Source organism: Benincasa hispida, chromosome 11 (genome assembly GCF_027475165.1).
Source record: "Benincasa hispida cultivar pf3 chromosome 11, pf3_genome.v1.1, whole genome shotgun sequence".
NCBI lineage: Eukaryota > Viridiplantae > Streptophyta > Magnoliopsida > Cucurbitales > Cucurbitaceae > Benincasa > Benincasa hispida.
In genome coordinates, this window is record NC_143488.1 from 63,188,750 (window position 1) to 63,201,951 (window position 13,202).

The 13,202-nt window shown below is 35.1% G+C and overlaps 1 protein-coding gene across 1 annotated transcript; it reads left to right on the top strand.

The window, feature by feature from the left end:
• The first annotated feature begins 744 nt into the window (after positions 1 to 744).
• LOC120091428 (protein SELF-PRUNING-like) lies at positions 745 to 4,835 on the top strand. The gene is made up of 4 exons (XM_090306552.1): positions 745 to 1,094; positions 1,857 to 1,918; positions 3,750 to 3,790; positions 4,447 to 4,835. Exons 1-4 carry the CDS (start codon positions 885 to 887, stop codon positions 4,662 to 4,664), a joined length of 531 nt encoding a protein of 176 aa, XP_090162678.1. The 5' UTR covers positions 745 to 884; the 3' UTR covers positions 4,665 to 4,835.
• The last annotated feature ends 8,367 nt before the right edge of the window (positions 4,836 to 13,202 follow it).

Here is a 13,202-nt window from a genome sequence, read left to right on the forward strand (position 1 = left end):
TGATTTTTTTTTCTTCTACATAAAGAATAACTCAATTTATGCTTTAAAATGAATAATTACAAACAATCAAGAACAAGTTCCAAAAGGGCAGTCAATGCTTATAACCTTATTTTTGAGAGAGATGTGGTCTCAAATTTAATAAAACAAACTATCTTGATGTGACAGAGATGTGAGAGATTTTTTATTTTTTATTTTTTATTTTTTATTTTTTTTTTAATAACTCAATCTATTAGATATATAAAATATTGAAAGAACAAAGCCCATTTTAAATACTTTTTAAAATTCAAAGTTTTTTTAGATACCAAAAATAATAATTCATAGACCAAATAAACATAAGACAAACCTAAAATTCAGTGACAGGCCACAAGTCTCAAAAGTATTGACACTAAATAAAAAATAATAAATAAATAGGTGAGCTGAAATGGTAACAGTGCTATATGATTTTTTTTTCTCCTACATAAAGAATAACTCAATTTATGCTTTAAAATGAATAATTACAACCAATCAAGAACAAGTTCCAAAAGGGCAGTCAATGCTTATAACCTTATTTTTGAGAGAGATGTGGTCTCAAATTTAATAAAACAAACTATCTTGATGTGACAGATATGTGAGAGTTTTTTTTTTTTTTTTTTTTTTTTTAAGTAGTGCCTCTAGAAACATTCACTTTATTGCCAAGAAACACCAAGCAACATCTATATCTATTAAATGAGCCTTTCAAAAATACTATAAATACCAACACCAAAGCTTGAGCTTTCTAAAGCACATAGAGAAAAAGAAAAGGGACAAAACAACCCTAATTAGGATCTGAAGAACAGTGTTTTCCTAAATCCAAAAGCTTTTTTTTTCCCCTTTAATTTTGTGAGTTGTGCTTGAAAAATTAAGAAATGGCAAGATCAATAATGTCATCAGAGCCTCTTGTTGTTGGGAGAGTGATAGGAGATGTTCTTGATTCCTTCACTCAAAGCATGGAGATGTGTGTTTTTTATAGTAATAACAAGCAAGTTTTCAATGGCCATGAGTTCTTTCCTTCTGCTGTTGCTACTAAACCTAGGGTTGCAATTCAGGGAGGAGAGTTGAGATCTTTCTTCACGCTGGTTTGGTTTTTTCTTTTTTCCCCCTTTTCTTCAATATTTGACTGGCCCAATTGCTTCTTTCTTTACTCGTTACGGATATGAATCAATGATTTATTTGAGGTTCGAGTCTCTAGCTCGCTCTGCATGCTGAAGAAAAGAAAAATTAAGATTTTGAATTGTTTGGTCTATCAACCTAAGTATAAATATTAATTATATCAATAAAAAAAAGTTTAGATATTCAAATTTATGTCTTGCATGTTGAATAATTTTTTTGAAAAATAAGAAAAAAATGTAAATATTTTTTAGATTTTTCTATTTATAAGAATTTCCCTTTTTGATTATTTGTTAGAGTTATACTAGTTTTCAAGCTCACAAAGAAAAAAAAAAGATTAAATTTACCACAACTTTTTTCACTAGACATAGTTTAGTATGTATATCAGCATCTATCAGTGATAAACTTCTATCAATTTCTGTTACTGATAGATACTAATGAACTTCTATCAGTCTCTATAAAAGAATATTAAAATTTTGTTACTTTGTGTAAATAATTTTCCTTATTTTTCTATTTTTGCAAATCTCCTATATAATTTTTCTCTCATGAATTTGTTTAATGCTTACAACATCGATATTTTCTTAAGAAATTGTAGGTTTTGAATTCTCTTCTTCATATTTGTGATGTTGTTCCTTCTTTTGAACTATAAAAAATATACTAGAGTTGTGTTTTATCTAAATATCTCTTAATGTTTTCATTACTTGATTTATTATTATTATTATTGTTTTCAGATTATGACTGACCCAGATGTTCCTAGACCAAGTGATCCTTATTTAAGGGAGCATTTACACTGGTAATTAAACATTTACATATGAGTTGGTTTTTTTTCAAGGCTATATATATGTGTGATGAAGTTATATTACATATTGCATGTGCATGTGAAACCAACCAAATTAAATTTGACTTTTTGTTTTTGGAGTACAATATGGAGTATGGGAATTTGAACCTCCAGCGTCCAATCAAATTTGATTTTCAAGAATAATAATGTGAGAATCGATGTAATATTTGTCGTTACTGGATTATGAAAGTATTTTGGATTTTGGCTAATTTTGCAGATTTTTCTTTCATTTTTGTCTTGCCTAAATTTTTTTTGGTCTTATTTGGGTTTCATTTGGTTATATTTTTAGTTTATTTTTGGAAGAAAACATTGAAAATAATCTAATATTTGCCTCTTACATTTATTAAAATTAAAAAATCTTCTTTTATAGAGAAAAGAAATACATGTATTTTGACAGTTGGAAGATCCCCTTTATTTCTCATAAACTGCAATATAGTATTTATTTACTTACTTGTATAATTTATTCTGCATTCACTAAAGGCATAATTACTCGATTGTACTCCTTATTTGCTATATCTTAATTGAGGGTATATTTGTCAACATGTTCTCCTTATTAGCATTTTTTAAGTTAAACAAATGTAACTTTCAATTTTAAGGAATGTTAATATAAGTATCTTTTCCACTTGTCAAAGAACCTCTTAAAATTGTTTTTTTTTTTATTACAATATTTAGATAGAAGAATCTAACTTTTAACCTAAGTAGATAGTACAAACTTATTAAAATAGGTTAAAATATTGAAAAATATCTATATCCATGAAAATTTCTAAAAAAAAATTATAAGAACAAATCAATAGGAAAATATTTTTTTTAATTAATAAAAGTAAGAGAGGAAAAAAGAAAAAGGAGGAAAAAAACTCCCATCTTGGTTTCTTATTTATTTGTTTATTTACTTATTATTTTTTAACTTTTGCATCTGAAAACATAATCAAAAGTTATTAAGGAAAACTTTCGCAATTTAGATTTTGTTTTATGTTTTCAGATTGGTTGAGTTCAGCGAATATATGTTTGGCAGACAACCCAAATTTATTTTTGAAAATTGTTTTGAGATTATGTGATCCAAACACTGCAAATTCTAAAAGAAATATTTTTATGTTTTCTTTGTATCCATAATTTGAATTTTAAAATTTTAAATGCAAAATTATATTAGATAAAGATAAAAACATTTAGAAATATAAAATGCCATGTTATAAACCTAATTCAATTTTTTTAAAAAAATAAAAAAATATATTATGTAATGTATTCTAAAGTAAATTAGGTTAAGTTTCAAGTTTCGTCCCTATGATTTGGATCAAGTTAAAAGTTAGTCCATATGATTTTAAGATTTAGAATTTAGTTCCTACAGTTTAATAGTTCATATGGCTTTTTAAATCCTCTTAAATAGCTCCTACCATATGAACTATTCATTAGGAAGCTTTTATCAAACCATAGGGGGTAAATTATAATTATAAACAATAAGACTTAAATTTTAACTTACTCTAAACCACAGGGACCAAAATTTCAATTTTAAATTATATTATATTACAAAATAATAATTATACAATTTTTTAGCATAAAATATATTCATAAATAAATTAATAATAATTTATTGTCAACTAAAATTTAGTAACTATAACTAGTTTACAATTGTTTATATTATAATTCAATTTCTAAATTCTGCTACCAAACACATATCTAAAAACATGAAATACAACTTTGTTTTTATTTAATCCCTTGTTTCAAATTTCTGTTTTCAAATTCTCTACCAAATAGACCCTAAATAGTTTTAATTGTGAAACCTCTATTGCAGGATCGTAACAGATATCCCTGGCACTACAGACACCACATTCGGTAACTTTTCCTACCAAATATATATATATTCAAAATAAATAATAATAATTAAAAAAAAAGTAAAAAATAAAAAAATAAAAAACTTTCTAGCGGGGAGATTAGAAGAAAAACTTTTAAATATATACATATATTGTCTATTTCCTTTCCTTCTTAGCTTTGGTTTAGACCACCTTTAAGAGAAATTATTAGGTGCAACCCAATTTCATGCTTCACATTCCTTTTAGTGTATAAAAAAAAAATTATAAAGAAAAAATCATTTTTAAAAAAACAACTTGCTACACGAAAATTTTTTGGACAATTGCTTGTGCAACTTAGATAACACTCAAGTATTTTCTATATAAATTTTTTTTTTAAAGAAAACTCCCTCCTTGGATTCTTTTTTTTTTTTTTTATTATTATTATTGAGATCAAACATCTAGGTTAATAACATAAGATTTGTGTCAAGTCTTATGGTGATATTGCCCGTTCAACATACAAGTTAGAAAAGGGCAAGAGCTCCATCCTTTTCCATCCTTTTCCTTCTTAACTAAGCAGATTTTACTTATAATGAGAAAGAGAATAAACTTATAACTTTTTATTGACGATCAATATAAATATATCTTAATAATAAGCTACAATATTAAAACCAATAAATTTTGTAAATGAATGAAACATAGGGAGGGAGATAGTAAGCTATGAGATTCCAACACCAAACATGGGAATCCACATGTTTGTTTTTGTTCTATTCAAGCAGAAACAAAGACAATCAGTGAATCCACCCTCTTCAAGGGATCAATTCAACACCCGAGCCTTTGCCACCGACAACGATCTGGGTCTCCCCGTTGCTGCCATCTACTTCAATGCCCAAAGAGAAATTGCCGCCAGACGGCGCTAAAACCGGCATTTGGCAACAGTACGAGTGGACCAAAATAGAAGAGGAGAAAAAAGGGGAACAAATTAATATACAATCTGAGTCTTTCTTTTCCCTTGAAAATAATAATCACTTTTTATATATGGTGATATAGAAGGAAGGGAGAGAGAGGTTCAGATTTGTATATTAGAAAAATATATATTTGCATGAGGGGAAATAATTTGAACGTGCAAAAAGGAGGAGAACGACGCCGTTTTCTTTTCCTTTTTGGTGTATTTTTAGTTGTGTGTTATTAGTGTATTTTGCATGTTCATATAGATGGATGTGCTAATGAATTTAGTTTCTGAGATCATTTACCATTACCACAGTTTGTATTTAGTTTTCAAATTAAAATATATGAAAAGGTCCACTTGGTAACGATTTTATTTTTATATTTTTCATTTCCTGCTTTTTTTTGTTTTTGTTGTTGTTTTTGTTTATGTTTCTTTTCCAAGACATTAATTTTATAGAAAAAAAAATGTTCACAGGTGGCCCAAACATTTCTACAGAAGCCCTAGTCCTTCACAAAACATGTGTACATAAACGGATCATCAACTTAAGTCTTTTAATAAGTCGAGTCTTTCGGTGGCAAGCAGCAGCAGGATCAACCTTGAGGAAACTAACCGCTACCTGAAAAGGGAAAACACAAAAATTCCGTGAGCTAAAAACTCAGTGAGTGACTATAGAATCGTAAAGCAACAAGCGTAGCATCACTATAAACATGTAAATATACCAATGAGTAAACTCAAGCAATTGTCTCTATATGTAACTATAAACCATTCTCAGACATCATTAAACATTATTATTCCCTAATTGAGAACGAGCCTAAACGCTCTAGCTCTCAAACGTTTATTATCGACCAAAAGACTCATACTTCGGTCTCTCATTCATAACTGCCTACGTGCACGTGGCCACACTAAGTACCATCATATTTTAGGTACTTCCGCTCAGATACCTTCTCAAATTTGTCCTTCAGTATCGAGATTCTATGATACCTTCTCATATGCCCTTCGGTATCAAATTGGCCAGATACCTTCTCAAATGTCCTTCAGTATCAAATTGTCCAGGTACCTTCTCAAATGTCATTCGGTACTTAATTGGTTAGATACCTTCTCAACGTCCTTCGGTATCAAATGTGTATTTTGTAATATCAAATTAAGTTCCATTGCCTAGTAGTTACACAAGAGCTGTTCCATTGCCACTCATTTACACAAGAACTCTTTCTCTTATAGCCTTTCTTTAGGAAGAATATATCAAAATCAGAAACATAGCTTTCGTAATGGTTACACGACATACCTTGGCCTGTGTTACACACATACAAGCCGGGAAACATACATTAAGTTATTCTCCAACCATTTGTTGCTTGAGGAAGTATAAATACATCATTAATGTCACTGTGCTTTACTTAATCATATATGCATGAGTATTAAAAACCTTAAGTTTACTTACTCACTCACCATTTGTCAGGCACTTATTGGTTTATACATTTCCCCTAGCTCTTCTTGGCCTGAAAAGATATAATTCCCGTTTAAACTACTTAGAATTCCTAATAAAATACCTCAAATAATTCATTTATTAACGGAACTTCCATCAATACAGACAGCTTTACTGGCAAGATCCCTCTGAGCGAGGTCGGCGAGATCCTCCTGGGCGAGGCTAGCGAGATCCTCCTGAGCGATGCTAGCGAGATCCCTCTGAGCGATGCTAGTGACATCCTCCTAAGTGATGCTAGTCAGATCCTCTTGAGCGATGCCAGCGAGATCCTCTAGATCGATATCAGCGAGATCCTCTAGAGCGATACCAGTGAGATCCTTTAGAGCGAGATCAAGATTTTCCTGTGAAATTCTTAGCGACACTCACCTCAATTCCTAGCGAGATTTCCCCTAGAGTGAGATCCTCCTTACAAAATCAGCGAGATTTCTTTTATAAGCGAGATTCTCATGCCCAAATCTCACTATAATTCTCTACAATGATCTGCTTGCTTGTTCTTCACAAGTAGTTGTCTGCTTATGCACCAATTCCCTATTATAACTTCAAAAATTCATAACTCAAAATCCAGAGCTCTTTTCAAGAAACTTCCTTCTAACTTCTTTAGATTTGAGTTAGCTTCCTTACCTTAAAATTTCAACCCATAATTCCTTATAGTTTGGCTTGGAACTTCTAAAATTCATCTCGAGCCCTAATTAATTCGTGGTTCTGCCTCTTCTACAAATTCTCCACTTTTGTTCTTCTTCTACTGCAATCTTTCTCGAGCAGGACAACCTTGAAAACTAGATTCTCCCAGCTCTCAAATGGCACTGAATTCGCTAAATTTTCTCTTCTTAATTTCTGAAACCATGCTTTTGAAATTTGAGTTCCCTTTTAATCTTTATGCCGTTTCCTGAGTTCAAAGAGCAGATTGCCACGTCACCCCATACTTAGTGCCTCCAGCCAGACTAATGATTGAGTTTCTTCATTTAATATATTTTCTTCCCTTCCTTCATAATCCATATAACCAACATGAATTTCTACTTAATAAATATGTAATATAACATCCCTTGGCTAATCATGCTTATCTAGGGAACCTAAGTTCGGGGTATACAATCATCTCCCCCTTAAAGGAAATTCCGTTCTTGAAATTTACCTATGTCATTTGAAAAGTTGAGGGTATCTTTTCCTCATTTTCTCTTCAGGTTCCCAAGTTGCTTCCTCGATCCCATGATTATGCCATAACACCTTCACCAAAGGAATCGTCTTATTTCTGAGTACCTGATCTTTCCTATCCAAAATCTCGATGGCCTCTTCCTCGTAAGATAAATCTTCTTTGAGCTGTACCGATTGTGTTGCTAGTACTGCATAGAATCAGACACGTATTTCCTTAGCATCGACAAATGAAATACATCGTGTATACATCAATCTATAAGCTAGCTCCATCGACAACTGCAATCTATAAGCTGCTGGACCAACTCGTTCCACAATTTCATATGGTCCAATGTATCGTGGACTTAACTTCCCTTTTCTCCCAAACCGGAGAATTCCTTTCCATGGGGATAGCCAGAGAAATACCCATTCTTCGACTTCACATTCTAGTTCTCTTCATCGTTTATCGAAATAGTTATTCTGTCTATCGCGAGCTGCCTTAAGATTATCCCTGATAAGTTTCACATTCTCTGTTGTTTGTTGAACTAATTCTGGACCCAGTAATTGTCGTTCTCCGACTTCGTTCTAGAATGGCTTGTTTAAGCTGTAGCTTGTTAGGCACACACATTCTCCCTTCCTTTTCTAGTACACCGTCTGTTCCCAGTTAAAAGTCAGCCCTGATGCCCTTACTCACATCATCAGCAATCTTCTGAAAATCAGGGTCTTCCAACTGATCCTGCTTAAGGTTTTGTACTAAGGTCGGCCTTATCTGAAAAGTAACTATCATTCCTCCTGACGGTTCCACTGATAAGGCGATTCTGGAATTCCTAAGCTCCTGCAATAGCATTCCTCTTATTGAACCAATAATGGCCATGGGTCCCGAGGATTTCCTACCTAGTGCATCTGCCACAACATTAGCCTTACCAGGGTGGTACTCGATGGAACAGTCGTAATCTTTAATCAATTCAATCCATCTTCATTGTCTTAAATTCAAATCCTTTTGATCAAAGATATATTTTAAGCTTTTGTGATTTGTAAATATCCTGCAGCGCTCTACAAATAGGTAATGTCTCCACAACTTCAGAGCCAAAATAACTGCTGCCAACTCTAGATCATGCGTGGGATAAATGCCCTCGTGTTTCTTAAGTTGACGGGAGGCATATGCAATCACTTTCCCATCTTGCATCAACACACATCCCAATCCTCGTCGAGATACATCACAATAAATCTCAAATTCCTTGCCTGGAATAGGCAAGGTAAGTACTGGTGCTGATACTAGTTTCCGTTTCAGCTCCTAGAAACTATGTTCACACTCAAACGACAATTCAAACCTCACGCCTTTCTTAGTCAGGTTCGTCAACGGAAGGGCTATCTTAGAGAAACCCTCCATAAACCTCCGATAATAACCTGCCAACCCTAGGAAACTACATATTTTTTAAATGGTTGTGGGTCGTTCCCAATTAACTATTGCTTCCATCTTCTGGGGTATCTACACTAATGCCCTCTGCTGAAACATCATGCCCAAGAAATACTACCCGATCTAACCAAAATTCGCATTTACTGAATTTAGCATACAACTGCCTATCTCGTAACGTCTGCAATACTATTCTCAGGTGGGTAATATGATCTTCCCTACTACCAGAATACATCAGTATATCATCAATGAATACTATCACGAACTGGTCCAAGTAGGGATGAAATATCCTATTCATGAGATCCATGAGTGTCGTAGGGGCATTTGTCAATCCGAAAGGAATTACCAGGAATTCATAATGTTCATATCTCGTTCTAAATGCGGTTTTAGGAATATCGGCTTCTCTCACTTTCAGTTGATGATAACTCGATCTCAGATCTATCTTCGAAAACACCATGGCTCCTCTTAGCTGATCAAACAAATCATCAATGCGTGGTAACGAATATTTATTCTTAATCGTTACCTTATTCAACTGCCTATAGTCGATACACAATTTAAATGTATCGTCTTTCTTCCTCACAAAAAATACCAAAGCTCCCCAAGGCGATACACTAGGTCGAATGTATCCCTTGTCAATTAACTCTTGCAGTGGAACCTTTAATTCTTTCAACTCAGTCGGTGCCATTCTATACGGTACCTGTGATATGGGAGTTGTTCTTGAAACTAAGTCAATAGTAAACTCCACCTCCCTGTCGGGTGGTAATCCCGATAGTTCTTCAGGAAATATATCCCGAAATTCATTTACCACTGGGACATCTTCTGGGTTAAGCTCTTTCCCTTGAGCAACCATCACATGAGCCAGATAGGCTTTACATCCCTTGCTCAATAGCTTCTGAGCTTTCACTGTCGATATCAAATTTATCGCGACTAATCGTTTGCTTCCTGTCAGCATTACATCTTGGCCATTTGATTTTCTGAGTACTACCTTCTTCTTGTAACAGTCTACTGAAGCATGATACTTACTTAGAAAATCCATCCCCAAGATAGCATCAAACTTCAACAGTTCTAAAGGAAGTAAATCAGCATAGAAGTTCTAACCATTGATCAGTATCTCACAATGATTATAGCATCTATCTACTACTATCACATCTCCCAAAGGGGTAGAGATAAATAACTCTTCAGGCATAGGTTCAACCAACCTATCTATACTAGGTGCATACATGCTAGATATAAATGAATGTGTGGCACCAAGATCAAATAAAACATAAGCAGACTGCCCACATAACATAACATTACCGTCAGAACATCTGGAGACTCTGCTGCCTCCTTGTGTGTCACGGCATACACTCGCCCCTGTTGTTGGGGTCGACTTATGACATTCTTCTACTTGGCACCACTTGACCCTTCGCCCCGATTTCCAGCACACTTTGGTTGGTTAACTGTTTGGGAGGTCGGTTGTTGTGCTGTTGGAACGTCCCTGTTCATCTGGGGACAGTCCTTATTAAAATGCCCTGTCTGTCCACACTGGAAACATGCACCTCTGCCACTATAGCATGCCCAAAAATGCCTCTTGCCACAACTAGGGCATGTCAGTCTCCTGTCTGTGTTAGCTATCGACTCACCAGCTCGTGATATCTCTGATCGGCTAACTGCACCGACCGAGGGTCTCATTTTCCTTTTCTTGTATCCCTGTAAATTGGTTCCCCTAAAATGGCTTCCATTAGTCTGGGTTGCCGCTGGAGATCGGAATCCCCTGTCTCTAGGCCCTACTACGGCCCCACTGCCACTTGGCAACTGCTCAACAGCTGCCAAACTCTGCTCGACTCGTATTGTTGTTTCTACTAACTTGTTAAAATCTAGCCAATTAGTTTTAGACGTCACCGGAGTTCTGATTTCTTCCTTAAACCTTGTTCAAATTTCCTGCATCTATCTCTTTCCTCAGCAATAACCAGCAGGGCATCAGAACTCATCCCTTTTTACATCCAGAAACGAGCTAGGTCAATACTTATCTTCAAAGGCCTTCCTGAACTCAGGCCATAACATCACATCCGTATTGGCTCGTCTGGCGGATATCACTTTCCACCATTTTTCTGCTTCTTTATGTAGTAGAAAGGTGGCTAATACCACTTTCACGTCCTCTGGACAACTCATAACATTGAAACATTTTTCAACTACATCCAGCCACAACTCAGCTTCAGCTGGATCTGATGTACCTTCAACTATCACAGCCCCTAGGGCCTTAAACCTCTCAATACCATATTTCTTTTCTGGGATGGCTCGTGCAAAGCCCACACTGGCTGCTAACCTCTGTACTATCCTGTCAAACACTACATCTTCTAGCTACGAATCTGGCCTTGCTTGGGGAGTACTAGACTCTCTCTCGAACATTGTTTCCTGACCCACTGGATCATTCACCTTCTATTTGCCACCCGGTGGGTTCTCCCCAACTTCCGGGCCTCTATTGGTAGGGTCAGTGTTCCTGCCACATGTCCGCTTACTCGGTCTACCACGTTGCCTCGGCATTTCACTTAATACAATGTACACATGTTAGGGACTCACACTTAGGGACTTAGACTTATGCATAAACCTCCCTCTCATTCCCAAAACCTTATGCTCTGATACCAACTCGTCACATCCCCTCCCAGATTACCCTTTTATTCTGGAAGAGGATATGACCGTGGTAGTTACTAGCCCTACTGCCAGCACTCACCACTCAAGCCTTCTAATCTAAATACCAATCTATTCATCCGATTAGTAATATATGCAAACAGCTAACCTCCTTTAAGGTTCTACAAAGATTACATAAATACATGCATACTGCCAAGACATTACTTTTATAGAAAAAAATATTCACAGGTGGCCCAAACATTCCTACAGAAGACCTAGTCCCTCACAAAATATGTGTACATAAACAGATCATCAACCTATGTCTTTTAATAAGCCGAGTCTTTCGGTGGCAAGCAGCAGCAGGATCAACCTTGAAGAAATTGACCGCTACTTGAAAAGGGAAAACACAGAAATTTCTTGAGCTAAAAACTCAGTGAGTGACTATAGAATCGTAAAGCAACAAGCGTAGCATCACTATAAACATGTAAATATACCAATGTAAACTCGAGCAATTGTCTCTATATGTAACTATAAACCATTCTCAGACATCATTAAACATTATTATTCCCTAGTTGAGAACGAGCCTAAACGCTCTAGCTCTTAAACGTTTATTATCGACCAAGAGACTCATACTTCGGTCTCTCATTCATAACTGCCTACGTGCACGTGGCCACACTAAGTACCATCATATTTTAGGTACTTCCACTCAGATACCTTCTCAAATTTTTCCTTCAGTATCGAGCTTCTATGATACCTTCTCATATGTCCTTCGGTATCAATTTGGCCATATACCTTCTCAAATGTCCTTCAGTATCAAATTGTCCATGTACCTTCTCAAATGTCCTTCGGTACCTAATTGGTTAGATACCTTCTCAACGTCCTTCAGTATCAAATGTGTATTTTGTAACATAAAATTAAGTTCCATTGTCTAGTAGTTACACAAGAGTTGTTCCATTGTCACTCATTTACACAAGAACTCATTCTCTTATAGCCTTCCTCTAGGAAACATATATCTAAATAAGAAACATAGCTTTTGTAATGGTTATATGTCACACCCCGCCCCAGATCACCCTCTTAGCCTAGAGAAGGGTGTGACTGCAGTAGTTATTAACCCTTGGGTTGACACTTACTGCCTAAAAACTCTTGCGGAATAACTCTGATACCAAATACAAATTATATGCAACGGGACGTCTTTAGGCCCAAAATTTATTAACTTAGAAACTTAATATGTTTAGAGTATTTACAACATTAGATTTACAAGTCCCAAAATCCACAAACCCTAGTCCCTATATGAACAATAGTAACATGTGTACAATATTAACAGTATTCACCTAGCAAACGGGTACAAGTCTTTTGGCCCTTTAGTGGCAGAGCAGATACTGAGCTGTCTTCAGAGGATTTGACCGCTACCTGTTGGGGGGGGGGGGGGGGAACAAAAACATTTGAAAACGGGGTGAACTTACGCCCAATGAGTGACCGAGAAAACATAATAAATTCTTATGCATAATTTTAGAAAATAGTTTTATCTGAAATATAAACTTTTGCAGCATAAATATTTTCTAAGCGTAATGTATATAAAACTGTTTTAAACATAAAACAGTAAAATCATTTCTCAAATCAAAGTACTGTATAGCTGGTAAAATAATCCCAACACCAACTACTAGTCCAAAGAGAACTCTTTTGCTCAATCTCTGACTTTATTCACCTGTGGCCACACTAAGTACCTTCACACATTAGGTACTACAGCTCAGATACCTTCTCCTTGTACTTCAGTATCGAGTTACTAGGATACCTTCTCCAATGTAATTCAGTATCCCATTGGCTTGGTACCTTCTCAAACGTACTTCAGTACCAATAGATACCTTCTCCGTGTACTTCAGTAT